The sequence below is a fragment of the Seriola dumerili genome, unplaced genomic scaffold (assembly GCF_002260705.1).
Source record: "Seriola dumerili isolate Sdu_G_001 unplaced genomic scaffold, Sdu_1.0 BDQW01000122.1, whole genome shotgun sequence".
Classification (NCBI taxonomy): Eukaryota; Metazoa; Chordata; class Actinopteri; order Carangiformes; family Carangidae; genus Seriola; species Seriola dumerili.
This window is the reverse complement of record NW_019174377.1, coordinates 3,119,091-3,141,279: the sequence shown is the minus strand read 5'-3', so window position 1 is coordinate 3,141,279 and position 22,189 is coordinate 3,119,091. Positions and strand designations below refer to the sequence as shown.

The 22,189-nt window shown below is 35.8% G+C and overlaps 1 protein-coding gene across 1 annotated transcript in view; it reads left to right on the top strand.

The window, feature by feature from the left end:
- The window catches only part of LOC111224062 (cGMP-inhibited 3',5'-cyclic phosphodiesterase A-like), a 65,254-nt gene that overhangs the window by 28,950 nt on the left and 14,115 nt on the right, over window positions 1-22,189 (top strand). The window contains exons 2-8 of the mRNA XM_022748441.1: window positions 3,949-4,194; window positions 6,799-6,944; window positions 7,077-7,192; window positions 7,310-7,553; window positions 7,808-7,884; window positions 8,253-8,449; window positions 8,697-8,834. Coding sequence (XP_022604162.1) covers window positions 3,949-4,194; window positions 6,799-6,944; window positions 7,077-7,192; window positions 7,310-7,553; window positions 7,808-7,884; window positions 8,253-8,449; window positions 8,697-8,834 — 1,164 coding nt within the window. The remainder of the gene's footprint in view (window positions 1-3,948; window positions 4,195-6,798; window positions 6,945-7,076; window positions 7,193-7,309; window positions 7,554-7,807; window positions 7,885-8,252; window positions 8,450-8,696; window positions 8,835-22,189) is intronic.

The following is a 22,189-nucleotide window of genomic DNA, read 5'->3' as shown; positions in this document are numbered from 1 at the left end:
AGCACAGACATGCATGTGTGCTCAAAGGGAATAGTCACACAGTACGCATGGTTCAGGGATGATAACTGAAAACATAACACAGCATTTTAAACGCATGGTTCTGTCTTCACATAATTTTCAAGTGCAGGTTCCCTTTTTCTGTGTGGACTTGCTTATTCAAGCTCCTTGCATTAGGCTGCGCCTTTTAGATCAGAGTTAAAGGTAATCACCTTTAATGAAGTAAGAGAAATGATAAAGGGGGTTTCCAGTGGTGTAGGATTTCATTCTCTGCTGCTTTCTTACTTTTCATGGAAAAAAAAATATATAATGCAATCTTAATCAATGAATAGTCCAGCAATAACATAATAAAGCTGTTTTTGTGGGTGCAGTAAAAGTGTGACCACATATTGTATGTATCCATCTAAATGCCTAACACTACTCAGAATGTGGCCTGGAGAGTGATTCAAATCAGTTGTTCTATTCTTAGAGGCTTAATGTACACAGATCTTATTTTACTTATCTGTGTACATCATCACAGAGCAGTGTTTAATATTGTCTTCTGTTACAGTGCACTGCATTTGTTGCGGGTTATGACTCATCTTTCTGTGTGAAGCATGTACTGTATTACCCTGAAAGCCTGACAGACTGATCCCAAGGGGCAACTCTGGTACATGCATGCCTGTGTGTGTGTGTGTGTGTGTGTGTGTGTGTACACACATCTACGTGCGCCCACTGTTGATTTACTCATTGACCATTGCTCCCCCTGCTGTCTCCTGTGAGCCTTTATGCTGGGAGGAATCAATAACCTTCTACCTTGCCTTGCCTTTCCACCGTGGCTCTACCAGAACAGCACTCTGTAGCGCTCCATCAGCTCAAATGCTAGTGCACGTTGCACTGAATGCACTTGCAAATTCACATGCACACTGAAGGTTGGTTTTTTTAACTCTAAGTTAAAATGCAAAAATCTGCAAAATTAAATATCAGAAGTATTCTAACAGAGAAAAGTGCTGTAAAAACAGCTGAAACACACAGATACACACACAGATACACACACACACACACACACACACACACACACACACACACACACACACACACACACACACACACATTCAAGCTCCCTCTATCTCGCTCTCTCCCTGACATTAGCTGAACAGAGTCCATTACTGCCAGGTAATGGGTGAATGTCACAATAGCAGGATGTCATAAAGCTCTGGAGTGGTCTAATGGGTTTTGTTCAGGTTGAGGTGACACATGCACACTCGTTCATGCACACATACAGACATGTGCTCTTCCAGGAAACTATCTTCCTTTGTGCTTGATGCACATTTACTCATCACATCACAGCCCTGAGCCCTGACATGTTTGAAGAGCTAATACAATCTGTTTAAGGAAGCAGATTATGAGAATCACCTGTCACTTTGTTTGAATACACAGGGGTGGTCCTGCTCTTGTTACCTTTTATGTTCCCCCTTTACACTGCCCACTTATCTTTATCTTCTTCTACAAAGATTAAGCTCTACCCCTGGCACAGATATGGATGTGAGCAGGAGAAAAACTGATAGCTTGAGCTAACTGAGGACCACAATAGAGTAGAGTGGGTAAAAGGTGTACAAGTAGAGAACTTCAAGGCTCAGGATATGAAAAACCACTGAATGAAATCGCAACGAAGTGAAAAAGTTTGGCACAGATACAAGCAGAGTGGCAAAAGGAGAGGTTGCTGTGAGTCGTTAAGCCCAGTGTATTAGCCTCAGGGGACAGGCAGATGGGGGAGTAAAGGCTGATCATGTGTGCTCATTTGCTTCATGAGTTGGCACAGTAGGGAAGAGAAGAGGATGTGGGAGGAGAGTGAGGGTGGAAGACGAGAAAACATCAGGGCAAGTTTGAATGTCTTGATTCAGCTCTCCTATTATTACCTCTAACTAGGAGGTTATGTTTTCACCTGTGTCTGTTTGTTGGTTTGTTTGTTTGTCAGCCGGATTACACAAAAAGTATTGAACCGATTTGCACCAAACTTGGAAATGGGATGTGGCATGGGCCAAGGAAGAACCCATTATATTTTGGTGCAAATCTGGTTAAAAGGCCAGATCACTGTTCCTAATGCTGTGAGACAGGGCATTCTTTTACACTGTAATGAATTTCTCAGGAAATAATGTTTGGATCTTAATGTAAAAAAAAAATGCAGGCATATGTATGGTGTTGAGATCTATGACTTCAGATAATGCCTAATCTAGATCTGGCAGACATGTGTAGGATTGGTTGGCCTTGGCGGAGGTATGCGCTCTACTCAGTGCCATTTGAGTTGGTTTGTTTTTTTTAATTTGTCAGCAGGATTACACAAAAAGTGCTGAACAGACTTGCACCAAACTTGGTGGAGGGATGGGTCATGGGCCAGGGAAAACCCCATTCAATTTTGGTGCAGATCCGGATCTTTTACTTCATTCACTATGAATTTTATTTTTTTCTAAGAAGTCTGGTGTATGAAAAGTCAACAATGAAAAGGGATACAGCTTTTTTTTACAGTTGACAAGAAGTTCCGCATTGGTGGTCAGAGGAGTTGCTTGTGTAAATACAGCAGTCTGTTCCTCTGTTTGGTTCACTATCCTCCTCCAGACCAGGCTCCTCATTCAAATCTTCAGCAGGGCTGGTGGGGCAGGGGGGGGGGCAATTTGGAGGGGGTGTTTGGAGAAGGCAACCAGACGCCCTGCAGGACTTTTGGAACCACCTCCAACACCACCTCCTGTAGACTGAGCAGGTTGCTGTTGCTCTCTGTCAGGGTCCTGGCATAAAGTTTGCTTTAAAACCACGTCAACCACACCGAGACATCACAACCACTGCACTGTAACTGATAATAAGGCCTGATTCCAATCTGCCCCTAGACCCTCCCACTCTGTGACTAAGTGTAACTCTGTGTGGAGTGACACTTGCAGCTGTGTTTAAATACACCGGAAAGCTTTGGGCTGCCCTCACCTTTTACAGCGGAAACAGGAAATTCGTTGTTACCTAAAATATTTTGGAGGCTATTGTAATTCAGTAACTGAGTCTTATGAGACTCATCTTTAAATCTTAACCTTAAATCTTTAAAAACACAATTTAAACTATTATCTTCCTTTGGAAATTTTTTTTCATTGGTTCAGGTCTTCAGTTGCCTTGCACCTTTTCAAGGGAAGTTTGTTAGAACCTTTTTTCAAATTTTTTTTCGATTATTAAAAAAAAAACACATTTTCTAGATTGCGTCGTTAGGAGATTTGTTAATTTTCATGGACAAATTGTGTCTTTAACTTCCTCCAGACTCATTTATATGGACTGACTTTACTTACTATATGCTAAATTAGCATGCATGCACTTTTACATACTGTACATGAATAATAATTGTGTGTGTATCTGTGTATGCTTGTGTGTGTGTGTGTGTGTGTGTGTGTGTGTGTGTGTGTGTGGTTTAGAGTGTGAGGAAATTGATTATAAACTAAAGAGGAGCTGATTAGCACATGCCGACATTAACAGTGGAATCCATTACTGAAACCACACATGGTTGACCTTTGACACAGATGAGCCTTTGGGCTTATCAGTCAATATGTTGAATCGTTGACAGCTAACTATCGGCAGGAGTGTGTGTGTGTGTGTGTGGGGGGGGGGGGGGGGGTGGGGGGTGTTAGTCTTCTATATTGGATATTGTAGCATGTCTATTAATTATATTTTCATAGCTATGACTGTCAGTACTCCATACTTACCTGTTATGTTCAACCCAAGTAGCTGTCTCCCAACACGCTACTAGCTTATTTTTAACTGTAAGATGTTTGATTTAGTCTCCTACAGTCCAGGGGTGTGTGTATGTGCTGTCTCCAGTACAAGGGCAACCATACTGTCTTGGTGTGATGTTTGATCATTGCATCATCATTGCATTAGACCAAAGAATGATTATCTGATTGTCTTTCACCGCCCCTCCTTCCCTCTCACATTCTCTTCTAGTCTTCGGGCACCAGTGTGGTAGTGGACATCGCGGTGATGGGTGAGGCCCATGGTTTGATCTCAGACCTGCTGGCAGACCCCTCGCTGCCCCCTAACACCTGCAGCTCTCTGAAGGCCGTCAGCAACCTCCTCAGCACCCAGTTCAGCCTCCAGCCACTGCACCGGCCCCGCATCCCTGCAGACACACACACCTGCTCTGACTCTGAGGAGGGGCCCGAAAAAACAGAGAGACTCGCCATTCCAAAGGTAAAAGTTTGTCTTTCATTAGGTGTTTGAGATACTGTCCAGTGGCTGAATGTCAATTTGAAATTCCAAAGATTAAGGATGCAAACCGGAAATTCACCAGCTACTAGGAACAAGAACACAACAAAAACAAGAAAAAAAAAAGTTTATTCCAACATGTGTGCCATTGATTACATACCACTATTCAGAGTACTCCATCAAATTAGTACTGAACTCATATAACACCCAGTTTTACAGTTTTTGTTCTTTTTTTAACTGAAAGCATTTTTCTGCCTTTTCAAAACCTGGCGCTTATATTACCCAGAGTGCAACTCGACTGCTGACAGTTTAGTCAGAGATTTGGATGTGTTAAGCTAGCTGAGCCCAAAGCAGGTAGCCTCAAGCAGAGATGAGGAGCAGGCAACTGAAGTCTGGTAACCTCATTTCTTTCTAACTCTACAGCTCCAGATTTTTTTCATTTTTAAACTTGCAGTCTTCAGACCCAACCAGAGCAATTCATGAGACTTCACACAGCTCCCTCTGGAGCCCAAAAGGCTTTATACAACTTTTTTCATGTATACAGTAATACTCTCCAAGTCTGGTAAACAGACTTTGATGTGTGAAATCGGTGAAGTTCCCCTTTAAAGTTGAAGAATGTTTCCCAGTCGGAACCAAACATCACAACCAGTAAAGGAAAATATCTGTGAATGAGAGAAGTTAGATGTGTTGTGTTCATATAACCAGCTGTATCATTGTTACCTTTTGCTCTAGTCTCGTTGTATGCTGCAGGACATATACAAACACGTATGCCCAGGTATACTTCATCCTGCATACATCACCCCCATTTCTTCCCTCACCCCTGGCGTAGTGTGGGGCTCTAATGTGGCTAACAATGACGCACAGGCTTCCAGGGGGCTTTTTAATGTTTTACAAGACTGGTGCTTCAAAATGTATGCAGGCACTTAAGGCTGTAAGGAAACTAAATAAAGCGTGTGATGCAATGCAGGGTAGCCTACCAGGAAAGTGACTAGCAGCTTTAACGCTGCCTGAGTGCACTCAAATGCTCGCCCCATGTAGTGGAACTCGGTGAGATGCTGCCTCATTTCAGCTCATTGGGGATTTGTGAGTCTGCATGTGGCAATGGGTTAAAGTTGGTGATTCAGCTGACTTGTGCTGCCCTGTTGTACGGCTCTGAAGTAAGGACAGAAATAGCAGTTACATAAAGGTAGTCAGAAATGTTGGTGACCTGGGGCCATTTTTTACTCAGGTTTTTGACTTAGCTCAACAGGACAGCACAACACTTTGTTTCATTTCTTGTTAAAACCCCAGAACAATTTGTAACTTTTGCTTGTGGTTCCTGTAAGCAGAACGTCTTTTGGCTTTCATGTGTCTTTTCCCATTGTTCAACTCCAGCAGCGCTATTTGTCTAGTTTATAGCAGCTTCCAAACCTATTTATAGATTTATATTATTCCATATCACTACCACACATTTTCCATAGAACACTATAGTGTTATAAGATTTCGCTATAGTACAGCAATGCAGTAACAGAGACTTAATGAAAGATCACATGTAGCAATCCATCATAGTGAGTATCATGACTACTTTTATTTTTTTGTCAGCCACATTATTGTTGCATAATAATGTAGAGCAGAGTGTTTCAGACCTGCAATTAAACTATATTACCAACAATAATAAAATTCACAGTAGCAAAAGCAGACACGATGTTCAGAGTGGTTGATTAACAGCATGTGCCCTTTCTCTCTGTCCTCCTATGTCACTCTTTCACACACTATTAGAGGTCTTTGATTAGATTTTTCCTTCACTGTAGGAGAGAAGTAAACCACAAAGGAATGTGAGGTCATGTGTGTGTATCTGTGCATTTGGATGTCAGTGATGCTTGTTTGTGTAGTTGTCTGCCTAAGAAGTGGATAGATAAAGAGAGATTAACATTTTTTTTATTTCTGTAGTTTATGAAATTTGAACCTCTGCTGCCCTCTGTATTCTTCTCTCACCATGTGATCTGTGTGTGTGTTTGTGTGCTTTTTTTGACAGAGAGAGATAGAGAGAGAGAGAGAGAGAGAGAGAGAGAGAGGGAGAGAGAATTTTAGAAAAACATACCAACTGTACAAAGATACAAGCTGACAAATAACTGAATTTAGCCCATGGCTTTACAACAAAGTTTACAACATTGGATAGATTGACACCACAGGGAAAATAGACATGTCTCCTTTCCACTCACCATTCTGTCTTCCATATGCTTATGAAAAAAACAGGAATGAGCTGGAAGAAAAAATATGGCATCTTTCTAGTTTGATGTCTGTACTTTTTTGATGGAGGAGAAAAGGAGGCACAACAGTTGCTCTAGAAAGATAGCTCTATTTGTTATTTTAAACATAGGCCTAAGGCTGAAATGTCTAATAAACAGAGCTACAGCCTACTGGGACATGACATTGTAATATTTGGAAATCATTAAAATGATATTTTTTCAGATTATCAAAAGTTGTGATTATTAAATGTCAGTGGATATGGAGAAATTGGGCAAAAGTGAAAAGACTTTTCTTGTCTCATCCACGTCTGTGAAAGTTCTGTGAATGTGTTTACATGCCTTTTGTGTATCTGCATTACAGCGTCTAAGGCGGAGTCTGCCCCCGGGGTTGCTGAGGAGAATCTCATCAACGTGGACCACAACCACCTCAGCTACAGGGCTGCCCACCATCGAGCCGGGCCCTGTACGCCGAGACCGCTCAGCCAGCATCAAACACACCACAGACAGGTCATTCACTGACTGACTCACACACTCACTGGAACCAAGAGGAACAAAATAAGATTGAGTTGTAACAAATCAAGATGATGTTATAGGGTTGCTGTAACTTATTTATCTGACTGTTTTCTTACATCAAACCAGTGAATCATGGAACAACTCAGTGATGATGACCATCTCAAAGAGCCGCTCCATGTCTGCCTCCTGCGCTGCCTCTGTCACCTCCAACCATCTCTACAGCAAACCACTGGGAAGACCAGGTGTGTGTGTACAAACCTACTTCACACACTGAGTAACAGTTGAGTATACTGAGTAAGGTATGAGAGGTCTTTGTTTACATCACTTTTTTTTTTTAAATTGAAAACAATCTTTTTCAGGTTTCCCCCCCTCCAACGTATCACCTCTGGGCTCTCCGTGCCCATCTCCTCCCGTCCAGGGCACTCCTGTCTCCAGCCCTACGATAAAGACATGTTCAGTGCAGCTTCCTGAGACGACTGGGCCACTAACAGAGCGAGATCCTGGCTCTGTGGCCCCGAAGAGCCATCACAGAGCCTTAACTCATAGCCAGAGCGCCCCAAGCTCCACCACCCCTCATTGGCGGCCTCCATCACTCTGCGGCAGGTAACATGCATCCAATCACACATCAGATTACATCTTAAAGATCAAATTCACTAATACTGGAATACGGCTTTGAAAACATCTGTGCCTATACAGTATATGTGTATGAGTGTACATTTGTGTGGAAATAAGTCACTTGATTAGTCTTTACTGAGAGGACAGGAGCTGTTTCAATAAGCAGACTAGAGAGAATGAACAGGATGGACCAGAGTTTGTTCTTTGAACGTGTCAGTGTTTCTCTGCTCTGTTTCTCTCAGCTGTGGCCGGCCGTTCAACAATCGACTAAACCATGGGGTAGAATCTGTCGACAAAGGAGACAGAATACCCCATCCAGGTAAACAGCAGAGTACAACCTGCAAGCTCTTGGCTTATGTTCAGTATTACACATACCTGTCCACTTCAGCTGGAAAACATGATAATAATAAGCATAAACCCAGTCACCTTGAAGGTTTAAAATTGCCTGTTCGTTCGGTTTTGCCTGTAAAACCAGTTATGAAGTTGAAGTTTCTAGTTCAACAGACACATCTGTAAATCTTAATTAAGAAAACAATATGTTGTACAACCATATTCTCCCAGTTTATAATTTGATTCACTCATACTGACCTTCTCCACACTTGTCCTCATTGTATTTTTAAATAATAACCAAGATAGTTAAATTAAAGTGAATATTTGTAAAATGTAAAATGTAAATGTTCCCCCCAGATGAGCGCGCAGTGGCTTCATCAGACTATGACAGCACCTATGACAGCACCTATGAGACCAACCACAGTGACAGCAGCGACTTTGCACAGAATGAAGAGGAGGGAGAAGTAAGCAAAAAGCCACCTGAAGCAAGGGAAGGGTGCAGGGAGTATCCAGCAGAAGGCATTCTTCTTCACCCTCTGCTGCCATCACCAGAGGTAGGCGATCAAAAAGGTTTCATTTGGCATTAAGAAAACAAGTCTCGGTTATCTATAGTGAGCTTTAAAATATCCTTCAAGATTCCTCCAAAAAACAAAAAATAAAGATAATGGATTTCTGCACAAGGAAGATGCATTTCTTTCTCCATAAGAGCAAATGAGGAGTTTCAACAATTGAATTTTCACAATGATGTAACCTTTACTTACTGTCACCGCTCCTCTGTCCTCCCCAAACCTTACCTGTCAGGATAAACCAATCTTGGCCCTGGAGGCTCTAGTGATGCCAGGCCTGGAGCCTGTGATGAGTCAACTCAACAACTGGAATTTTCCGATTTTCAGTCTAGTGGAGAAGACTGACGGCAAAACAGGCTGCATCCTCAGTCAGGTAAACACTACTTAGTGAGGCTCAAGGGCATAGGTTTAGTCTCAACATTGCAAGGCCCCAACAAACCCGCCACCACTCCAAAACAAGGAGACTGACTATGTAATGTCATCAACCAAATGGTTTATTAACATATCAGATCTGAATTTACATTCAGGAATACCCATACACAAATGTAATATACAGTATGTCCATGTGTTGAATGTCCATATATGAAATATATGTACATATGAAGTAAAATCATATCTGCATTTAAAGTATAGCCTACATATATGTAAAAATTACAAAAAAAAATTACAAAAATTAAACCTGTTAGAAATTGGAACAATATCATGAATATCAAGAAGAGTCACCATTAACCTATCGACATGTCTTTGCACTATGGGAGGAAGCCGTAGTACACGGAGGGAACCCACTAAGAGGGAGAGCATGCAAACTCCACATAGAAAGGGCCCAAACTGGAATTCAAACACATGGTCTTCACACTGTGAGGTGGCAGTTCTAACCACTGTACTACCCTACCCTGCCTCCCTATTAAAAAGACATATTATAGTAAGGCATGAAAACATCACAGTATAGTGAGGCATAAAAACGTAAAAGTAAAAAGTATTTTTATGCCTTACTATACTATGACGTTTTTTTGACATTTTTTGCCTTACTTATACTATGACATTTTTTGACAATTTTTGCCTTACTATATTATGATGTCTTTATGCCTTACTATACTATGACATTTTTTTTTGCCTTAATATACTATAACGTTTTTTGACACATTTTGCCTTACTATACTGTATCTCTCTCTCAAATTAAATCGAAGGCAACTGGACTTGTATTTGTCTGTGGAAGACGTTTCGCCTCTTATCCAAGCGGCTTCATCAGTTCTTATGTATTGGTCTCTCTAGTCCGCACTAGTCTGACCAGACTAGTGCGGACTAGAGAGACCAATACAAATACAAGTCCAGTTGCCTTCGATTTAATTTGAGAGAGAGATAAGAATGACCTGGATGAATGAGAACATTCACAGACAGATTACTATACTGTAACGTTTTTTGATATTTTTTACCTTACTATACTATGATGTTTTTTTTAACATTGTAATGTTTTACTATACTATGATGTTTTTTGAAATTTTCTGCCTTTCTATACTATGATGTTTTTATGCCATACTATACTATGATGTTTTTTGACGTTTTTATGCCTTACTATATGATTGCATTTTATGGCTGTATATGCTATGATGTCTTTTAATGTCTAATGACCTTTTTTGACATTTTTATGCCATCCAATAAAATGATGTTTTTTGTCATTTTTATGCCTTACTATACTATGTAGGTTCATGCCTTGTCATACTATGACGTTTTTATGACCTTTTATGCCTTAATATATTACGATGTTTTTTTTTATTTTTTGCCATACTATACTATGACCTTTTTTGACATTTTTATGCCATCCTATAAAATGATGTTTTTTGGCATACTATACTATGTAGGTTCATGCCTTGCCATATTATGACGTTTTTATGACCTTTTATGCCTTAATATTTTATGATGTTTTTTTAAATTTTTTGCCATACTATACTATGACATTTTTTGCCACATTTTGCCTAACTGTACTGTGACCTTTTATGCCTTAATATGTTACGATGTTTTTAAAAAATGTTTTACCATACTATACTATGACATTTTTTGCCTAACTGTACTGTGACGTTTTATGCCTTACTATACTATCATGTTTTTGAGATTTTTATGCCTTACTATACGATCACAGTTTTATGGCTGTATATGCTATGACATCTTTAAAGTTCACTATCATGACAACCCATGTTAAGCTGGCATGGTAGTAGAGTGGTTAGACCTGTTACCTTTCATTGTATAGGTTGTCGGTTTGAATCTAAATTGGCACCAATGTGTGCATAGATTGCATGACATCTCAGTCTATTATGGTTAACTTACCAGTACTTTGATACTTTGACGTCTTTATGACATCCTCTATCATGATGATTTTTTGAATTTTTTGCCATACTATACTATGAATTTTTTTGACATTTTTATGCCATCCTATAAAATGATGTTTTTTGGCATACTGTACTATGTAGTTTCATGCCTTGCCATACTATGACATTTTTAGGACATTTTATGCTTTAATATATTGTGATGTGTTTTTGAATTTTTTGCCATACTATACTATGACCTTTTTTGGCTTTTTTATGCCTTTCTATACTATGTAATTTCATACCTTGCCATACTGTAACTTTTTTTTGACTTTGTATGCCATTATATATTACGAAGTTTTTAAAAATTTTTTACCATACTACACTATGACATTTTTTGCCACTTTTTGCCTGACTGTACTGTGATGTTTTATGCCTTACTATACTATGACGTTTTTGAGGATTTTATGCCTTACTATTTGATCACGTTTTATGGCTATGTATAGTATGATGTCTTTAAAGTTCACTATTATGACAGCAGCTGCTAAGCTGGCATGGTACTAGAGTGGTTAGAATTGTTACCTCATTCATTCATTCCATAGTCTGTGGGTTTGAATCTAGGTTGACACCATTTTGTGCATAGTTTGCATGACATCTCAGTCTATTGTGGTTACCTTACCATTACTGTGATACTTTAATGTCTTTCTGCGTCACTATACTATGTAGGTTAATGTCTTGCCATACTATGACGTTTTTATGACCTTATATGCATTAATATATTATGATGTTTTTTTTAATTTTTTGCAATACTATACTGTGACCTTTTTTGACATTTTTATGCCATCCTATTATATGATGTTTTTTGGCATTTTTATGTCTCACTATACTATGTAGTTTCATGCAGGATTTTACAGGATGGCATAAAAATGTCAAAAAAGGTCATAGTATAGTATGGCAAAAAAATTCAAAAAAACATCATAATATATTAAGGCATGAAAGGTCATAAAAACGTCATAGTATGGCAAGGCATTGATCTCCATAGTACAGAAAGGCATAAAAATGCTAAAAATATCATTTCATAGGATGGCATGAAAATGTAAAAAAAGGTCATTGTATAGTATGGCAAAAAATTCAAAAAAACATCATGATATATTGAGGCATAAAAGGTCATAAAAACGTCATAGTATGGCAAGGCATGGAACTACATAGTTTAGTGAGGCATAAAAATGCCAAAAAACATCATTTTGTATGGCAAAAAATTAAAAACAACATCATGATACAGGATGTCATGAAGACGTCAAAGTATCACAGTACTGGCAAGGTAACCATAACAGACTGAGATGTCATGCAATGTATGCACACATTGGTGTCAACTTAGATTCGAACCCACAACCTATGGAATGAAAGGTAACAGGTCTAACCACTCGACTACAATGCCAACTTAACATTTGTTGTCATGATAGTGAAGTTTAAAGACGTCATAGCATATACAGCCATAAAACGTGATCGTATATAGGGCATAAAAACCTCAAAGAAGTGATAGTATAGTAAGGCATAAAACATCACAATACAGTTAGGCAAAAAGTGGCAAAAAATGTCATAGTATAGTATGGCAAGACATAAAATAAAAAACCTAATATATTAAAGTATAAAATGTCTTAAAAACGTCATAGTATGGCAAGGTATTAACCTACATAGTATAGTATGCCAAAAAACATCATTTTATAAGATGGCATGAAAATGTCAAAAAAGGTCACAGTATAGTATGGCAAAAAATTCAAAAAAACATCACAATATATTAAGGCATAAAAGGTCATAAAAACGTCATAGTATGGCAAGGCATGGAACTACATAGTTTAGTGACGCATAAAAATGCCAAAAAACATCATTTTATAGGATGGCATAAAAATGTCAAAAAACATCATAGTATCGTATTGTATCGTCGTCTCCCGCTTATCCGGATCCAGGTCGTGGGGGCAGCAGTCTCAACAGAGAGGTCCAGACGGCCCTCTCCCCAGCCACTTCCATCAGTTCCATCATAGTATAGTATGGCAAAAAATTTAAAAAACCATCATAATATTTTAAGGCACAAAAGGTCATAAAAACGTCATAGTATGGCAAGGCATTGACCTATATAGTATAGTATGCCAAAAAACATCATTTTATAGGATGGCTTAAAAATGTCAAAAAGGTCATAGTATAGTATGGCAAAACGTTAACCTACATAGTACAGAAAGGCATAAAAATGGATGGCATAAAAATGTCAAATTAGGTCATGGTATAGTATGGCAAAACGTTAACCTACATAGTACAGAAAGGCATAAAAATGGATGGCATAAAAATGTCAAATTAGGTCATGGTATAGTATGGCAAAACGTTAACCTACATAGTACAGAAAGGCATAAAAATGGATGGCATAAAAATGTCAAATTAGGTCATGGTATAGTATGGCAAAACGTTAACCTACATAGTACAGAAAGGCATAAAAATGGATGGCATAAAAATGTCAAATTAGGTCATGGTATAGTATGGCAAAACGTTAACCTACATAGTACAGAAAGGCATAAAAATGGATGGCATAAAAATGTCAAATTAGGTCATGGTATAGTATGGCAAAACGTTAACCTACATAGTACAGAAAGGCATAAAAATGGATGGCATAAAAATGTCAAATTAGGTCATGGTATAGTATGGCAAAACGTTAACCTACATAGTACAGAAAGGCATAAAAATGGATGGCATAAAAATGTCAAATTAGGTCATGGTATAGTATGGCAAAACGTTAACCTACATAGTACAGAAAGGCATAAAAATGGATGGCATAAAAATGTCAAATTAGGTCATGGTATAGTATGGCAAAACGTTAACCTACATAGTACAGAAAGGCATAAAAATGGATGGCATAAAAATGTCAAATTAGGTCATGGTATAGTATGGCAAAACGTTAACCTACATAGTACAGAAAGGCATAAAAATGGATGGCATAAAAATGTCAAATTAGGTCATGGTATAGTATGGCAAAACGTTAACCTACATAGTACAGAAAGGCATAAAAATGGATGGCATAAAAATGTCAAATTAGGTCATGGTATAGTATGGCAAAACGTTAACCTACATAGTACAGAAAGGCATAAAAATGGATGGCATAAAAATGTCAAATTAGGTCATGGTATAGTATGGCAAAACGTTAACCTACATAGTACAGAAAGGCATAAAAATGGATGGCATAAAAATGTCAAATTAGGTCATGGTATAGTATGGCAAAACGTTAACCTACATAGTACAGAAAGGCATAAAAATGGATGGCATAAAAATGTCAAATTAGGTCATGGTATAGTATGGCAAAACGTTAACCTACATAGTACAGAAAGGCATAAAAATGGATGGCATAAAAATGTCAAATTAGGTCATGGTATAGTATGGCAAAACGTTAACCTACATAGTACAGAAAGGCATAAAAATGGATGGCATAAAAATGTCAAATTAGGTCATGGTATAGTATGGCAAAACGTTAACCTACATAGTACAGAAAGGCATAAAAATGGATGGCATAAAAATGTCAAATTAGGTCATGGTATAGTATGGCAAAACGTTAACCTACATAGTACAGAAAGGCATAAAAATGGATGGCATAAAAATGTCAAATTAGGTCATGGTATAGTATGGCAAAACGTTAACCTACATAGTACAGAAAGGCATAAAAATGGATGGCATAAAAATGTCAAATTAGGTCATGGTATAGTATGGCAAAACGTTAACCTACATAGTACAGAAAGGCATAAAAATGGATGGCATAAAAATGTCAAATTAGGTCATGGTATAGTATGGCAAAACGTTAACCTACATAGTACAGAAAGGCATAAAAATGGATGGCATAAAAATGTCAAATTAGGTCATGGTATAGTATGGCAAAACGTTAACCTACATAGTACAGAAAGGCATAAAAATGGATGGCATAAAAATGTCAAATTAGGTCATGGTATAGTATGGCAAAACGTTAACCTACATAGTACAGAAAGGCATAAAAATGGATGGCATAAAAATGTCAAATTAGGTCATGGTATAGTATGGCAAAACGTTAACCTACATAGTACAGAAAGGCATAAAAATGGATGGCATAAAAATGTCAAATTAGGTCATGGTATAGTATGGCAAAACGTTAACCTACATAGTACAGAAAGGCATAAAAATGGATGGCATAAAAATGTCAAATTAGGTCATGGTATAGTATGGCAAAACGTTAACCTACATAGTACAGAAAGGCATAAAAATGGATGGCATAAAAATGTCAAATTAGGTCATGGTATAGTATGGCAAAACGTTAACCTACATAGTACAGAAAGGCATAAAAATGGATGGCATAAAAATGTCAAATTAGGTCATGGTATAGTATGGCAAAACGTTAACCTACATAGTACAGAAAGGCATAAAAATGGATGGCATAAAAATGTCAAATTAGGTCATGGTATAGTATGGCAAAACGTTAACCTACATAGTACAGAAAGGCATAAAAATGGATGGCATAAAAATGTCAAATTAGGTCATGGTATAGTATGGCAAAACGTTAACCTACATAGTACAGAAAGGCATAAAAATGGATGGCATAAAAATGTCAAATTAGGTCATGGTATAGTATGGCAAAACGTTAACCTACATAGTACAGAAAGGCATAAAAATGGATGGCATAAAAATGTCAAATTAGGTCATGGTATAGTATGGCAAAACGTTAACCTACATAGTACAGAAAGGCATAAAAATGGATGGCATAAAAATGTCAAATTAGGTCATGGTATAGTATGGCAAAACGTTAACCTACATAGTACAGAAAGGCATAAAAATGGATGGCATAAAAATGTCAAATTAGGTCATGGTATAGTATGGCAAAACGTTAACCTACATAGTACAGAAAGGCATAAAAATGGATGGCATAAAAATGTCAAATTAGGTCATGGTATAGTATGGCAAAACGTTAACCTACATAGTACAGAAAGGCATAAAAATGGATGGCATAAAAATGTCAAATTAGGTCATGGTATAGTATGGCAAAACGTTAACCTACATAGTACAGAAAGGCATAAAAATGGATGGCATAAAAATGTCAAATTAGGTCATGGTATAGTATGGCAAAACGTTAACCTACATAGTACAGAAAGGCATAAAAATGGATGGCATAAAAATGTCAAATTAGGTCATGGTATAGTATGGCAAAACGTTAACCTACATAGTACAGAAAGGCATAAAAATGGATGGCATAAAAATGTCAAATTAGGTCATGGTATAGTATGGCAAAACGTTAACCTACATAGTACAGAAAGGCATAAAAATGGATGGCATAAAAATGTCAAATTAGGTCATGGTATAGTATGGCAAAACGTTAACCTACATAGTACAGAAAGGCATAAAAATGGATGGCATAAAAATGTCAAATTAGGTCATGGTATAGTATGGCAAAACGTTAACCTACATAGTACAGAAAGGCATAAAAATGGATGGCATAAAAATGTCAAATTAGGTCATGGTATAGTATGGCAAAACGTTAACCTACATAGTACAGAAAGGCATAAAAATGGATGGCATAAAAATGTCAAATTAGGTCATGGTATAGTATGGCAAAACGTTAACCTACATAGTACAGAAAGGCATAAAAATGGATGGCATAAAAATGTCAAATTAGGTCATGGTATAGTATGGCAAAACGTTAACCTACATAGTACAGAAAGGCATAAAAATGGATGGCATAAAAATGTCAAATTAGGTCATGGTATAGTATGGCAAAACGTTAACCTACATAGTACAGAAAGGCATAAAAATGGATGGCATAAAAATGTCAAATTAGGTCATGGTATAGTATGGCAAAACGTTAACCTACATAGTACAGAAAGGCATAAAAATGGATGGCATAAAAATGTCAAATTAGGTCATGGTATAGTATGGCAAAACGTTAACCTACATAGTACAGAAAGGCATAAAAATGGATGGCATAAAAATGTCAAATTAGGTCATGGTATAGTATGGCAAAACGTTAACCTACATAGTACAGAAAGGCATAAAAATGGATGGCATAAAAATGTCAAAAAAGGTCATAGTATAGTATGGCAAAAAATTCCAAAAAACATCATAAAATATTAAGGCATAAAAGGCCATAAAAACGTCATAGTATGGCAAGGCATTAACCTACATAGTATAGAAAGGCATAAACATGCCAAAAACATCATTTTATAGGATGGCATAAAAACGTCAAAAAACGTCATAGTATAGTATGGCAAAAAATTCAAAAAAACATCATAAAATATTAAGGCATAAAAGGTCATAAAAACATCATAGTATGGCAAGGCATGGAACTACATAGTTTAATGAGGCAAAAAAATGCCAAAAAACATCATTTTATAGGATGGCATAAACATGTCAAAAAACGTCATAGTATAGAAAGGCATAAAAATGCCAAAAAACATCATTTTATGGGATGGCATAAACATGTCAAAAAAGGTCATAGTATAGTATGGCAAAAAATACAAAAACACATCATGATACAGGATGTCATGAAGACGTCAAAGTATCACAGTACTGGCAAGGTAACCATAACCGACTGAGATGTCATGCAATCTATGCACACATTGGTGCCAACTTAGATTCGAACCCACAACCTATGGAATGAAAGGTAACAGGTCTAACCACTCGACTACCATGCCAACTTAACAGTTTTTGTCATGATAGTGAACTTTAAAGACGTCATAGCATGTACAGCCATAAAACGTGATCGTATATAGGGCATAAAAACCTCAAAAAAGTGATAGTATAGTAAGGCATAAAATGTCACAGTACAGTTAGGCAAAAAGTGTCAAAAAACGTCACAGTATAGTATGGCAAAAAATTTAAAAAAACATCATAAAATATTAAGGCATAAAAGGTCATAAAAACATCATAGTATGGCAAGGCATTAACCTACATAGTATAGTATGCCAAAAAACATCATTTTTATAGGATGGCTTAAAAATGTCAAATAAGGTCATGGTATAGTATGGCAAAAAATACAAAAACACATCATGATACAGGATGTCATGAAGACGTCAAAGTATCACAGTACTGGCAAGGTAACCATAACAGACTGAGATGTCATGCAATCTATGCACACATTGGTGCCAACTTTGATTCGAACCCACAACATATGGAATGAAAGGTAACAGGTCTAACCACTCGACTACCATGCCAACTTAACATTTTTTGTCATGATAGTGAAATTTAAAGACGTCATAGCATGTACAGCCATAAAACGTGATCGTATATAGGGCATAAAAACCTCAAAAAAGTGATAGTATAGTAAGGCATAAAATGTCACAGTACAGTTAGGCAAAAAGTGGCAAAAAATGTCATAGAATAGTATGGCAAAAAATTAAAAAAAAACATCATAAAATATTAAGGCATAAAAGGTCATAAAAACGTCATAGTATGGCAAGGCATTAACCTACATAGTATAGAAAGGCATAAAAATGCCAAAAACATCATTTTATAGGATGGCTTAAAAATGTCAAAAAACGTCATAGTATAGTATGGCAAAAAATTCAAAAAAACATCATGATATATTAAGGCATAAAAGGTCATAAAAACGTCATAGTATGGCAAGGCATTAACCTACATAGTATAGAAAGGCATAAAAATGCCAAAAACATCATTTTATAGGATGGCTTAAAAATGTCAAAAAACGTCATAGTATAGTATGGCAAAAAATTCAAAAAAACATCATGATATATTAAGGCATAAAAGGTCATAAAAACGTCATAGTATGGCAAGGCATGAACCTACATAGTATAGTATGCCAAAAAACATCATTTTATAGGATGGCATAAAAATGTCAAAAAAGGTCATAGTATAGTATGGCAAAAAATTCAAAAAAACATCATAAAATATTAAGGCATAAAAGGTCATAAAAATGTCATAGTATGGCAACACATCAACCTACATAGTATAGAAAGGCATAAAAATGCCAAAAACATCATTTTATAGGATGGCTTAAAAATGTCAAAAAACGTCATAGTATAGTATGGCAAAAAATTAAAAAAAACATCATGATATATTAAGGCATAAAAGGTCATAAAAACGTCATAGTATGGCAAGGCATTAACCTACATAGTATAGAAAGGCATAAAAATGCCAAAAACATCATTTTATAGGATGGCATAAAAATGTCAAAAAACGTCATAGTATAGTATGGCAAAAAATTAAAAAAAACATCATGATATATTAAGGCATAAAAGGTCATAAAAACGTCATAGTATGGCAAGGCATTAACCTACATAGTATAGAAAGGCATAAAAATGCCAAAAACATCATTTTATAGGATGGCTTAAAAATGTCAAAAAACGTCATAGTATAGTATGGCAAAAAATTCAAAAAAACATCATAATATATTAAGGCATAAAAGGTCATAAAAACATCATAGTATGGCAAGGCATTAACCTACATAGTATAGAAAGGCATAAAAATGCCAAAAACATCATTTTATAGGATGGCATAAAAATGTCAAAAAACGTCATAGTATAGTATGGCAAAAAATTCAAAAAAACATCACAAAATATTAAGGCATAAAAGGTCATAAAAACATCATAGTATGGCAACACATTAACCTACATAGTATAGAAAGGCATAAAAATGCCAAAAACATCATTTTATAGGATGGCTTAAAAATGTCAAAAAAACGTCATAGTATAGTATGGCAAAAAATTCAAAAAAACATCATGATATATTAAGGCATAAATGGTCATAAAAACGTCATAGTATGGCAAGGCATGAACCTACATAGTATAGTATGCCAAAAAACATCATTTTATAGGATGGCATAAAAATGTCAAAAAACGTCATAGTATAGTATGGCAAAAAATTAAAAAAAACATCATGATATATTAAGGCATAAAAGGTCATAAAAACGTCATAGTATGGCAAGGCATTAACCTACATAGTATAGAAAGGCATAAAAATGCCAAAAACATCATTTTATAGGATGGCTTAAAAATGTCAAAAAACGTCATAGTATAGTATGGCAAAAAATTAAAAAAAACATCATGATATATTAAGGCATAAAAGGTCATAAAAACGTCATAGTATGGCAAGGCATTAACCTACATAGTATAGAAAGGCATAAAAATGCCAAAAACATCATTTTATAGGATGGCTTAAAAATGTCAAAAAACGTCATAGTATAGTATGGCAAAAAATTAAAAAAAACATCATGATATATTAAGGCATAAAAGGTCATAAAAACGTCATAGTATGGCAAGGCATTAACCTACATAGTATAGAAAGGCATAAAAATGCCAAAAACATCATTTTATAGGATGGCTTAAAAATGTCAAAAAACGTCATAGTATAGTATGGCAAAAAATTAAAAAAAACATCATGATATATTAAGGCATAAAAGGTCATAAAAACGTCATAGTATGGCAAGGCATTAACCTACATAGTATAGAAAGGCATAAAAATGCCAAAAACATCATTTTATAGGATGGCTTAAAAATGTCAAAAAACGTCATAGTATAGTATGGCAAAAAATTCAAAAAAACATCATGATATATTAAGGCATAAAAGGTCATAAAAACGTCATAGTATGGCAAGGCATTAACCTACATAGTATAGAAAGGCATAAAAATGCCAAAAACATCATTTTATAGGATGGCATAAAAATGTCAAAAAACGTCATAGTATAGTATGGCAAAAAATTCAAAAAAACATCATAAAATATTAAGGCATAAAAGGTCATAAAAACGTCATAGTATGGCAAGGCATTAACCTACATAGTATAGAAAGGCATAAAAATGCCAAAAACATCATTTTATAGGATGGCCTAAAAATGTCAAAAAACGTCATAGTATAGTATGGCAAAAAATTTAAAAAAACATCATAAAATATTAAGGCATAAAAGGTCATAAAAACGTCATAGTATGGCAAGGCATTAACCTACATAGTATAGAAAGGCATAAAAATGCCAAAAACATCATTTTATAGGATGGCATAAAAATGTCAAAAAACGTCATAGTATAGTATGGCAAAAAATTCAAAAAAACATCATAAAATATTAAGGCATAAAAGGTCATAAAAACATCATAGTATGGCAAGGCATTAACCTACATAGTATAGAAAGGCATAAAAATGCCAAAAACATCATTTTATAGGATGGCTTAAAAATGTCAAAAAACGTCATAGTATAGTATGGCAAAAAATTCAAAAAAACATCATAAAATATTAAGGCATAAAAGGTCATAAAAACGTCATAGTATGGCAAGGCATTAACCTACATAGTATAGAAAGGCATAAAAATGCCAAAAACATCATTTTATAGGATGGCATAAAAATGTCAAAAAACGTCATAGTATAGTATGGCAAAAAATTCAAAAAAACATCATGATATATTAAGGCATAAATGGTCATAAAAACGTCATAGTATGGCAAGGCATGAACCTACATAGTATAGTATGCCAAAAAACATCATTTTATAGGATGGCATAAAAATGTCAAAAAAGGTCATAGTATAGTATGGCAAAAAATTCAAAAAAACATCATGATATATTAAGGCATAAATGGTCATAAAAACGTCATAGTATGGCAAGGCATGAACCTACATAGTATAGTATGCCAAAAAACATCATTTTATAGGATGGCATAAAAATGTCAAAAAAGGTCATAGTATAGTATGGCAAAAAATTAAAAAAAACATCATAATATATTAAGGCATAAAAGGTCATAAAAACGTCATAGTATGGCAAGGCATTAACCTACATAGTATAGAAAGGCATAAAAATGCCAAAAACATCATTTTATAGGATGGCATAAAAATGTCAAAAAACGTCATAGTATAGTATGGCAAAAAATTCAAAAAAACATCATAAAATATTAAGGCATAAAAGGTCATAAAAACATCATAGTATGGCAAGGCATTAACCTACATAGTATAGAAAGGCATAAAAATGCCAAAAACATCATTTTATAGGATGGCATAAAAATGTCAAAAAACGTCATAGTATAGTATGGCAAAAAATTCAAAAAAACATCATAAAATATTAAGGCATAAAAGGTCATAAAAACATCATAGTATGGCAAGGCATTAACCTACATAGTATAGAAAGGCATAAAAATGCCAAAAACATCATTTTATAGGATGGCATAAAAATGTCAAAAAACGTCATAGTATAGTATGGCAAAAAATTCAAAAAAACATCATGATATATTAAGGCATAAATGGTCATAAAAACGTCATAGTATGGCAAGGCATGAACCTACATAGTATAGTATGCCAAAAAACATCATTTTATAGGATGGCATAAAAATGTCAAAAAAGGTCATAGTATAGTATGGCAAAAAATTCAAAAAAACATCATGATATATTAAGGCATAAATGGTCATAAAAACGTCATAGTATGGCAAGGCATGAACCTACATA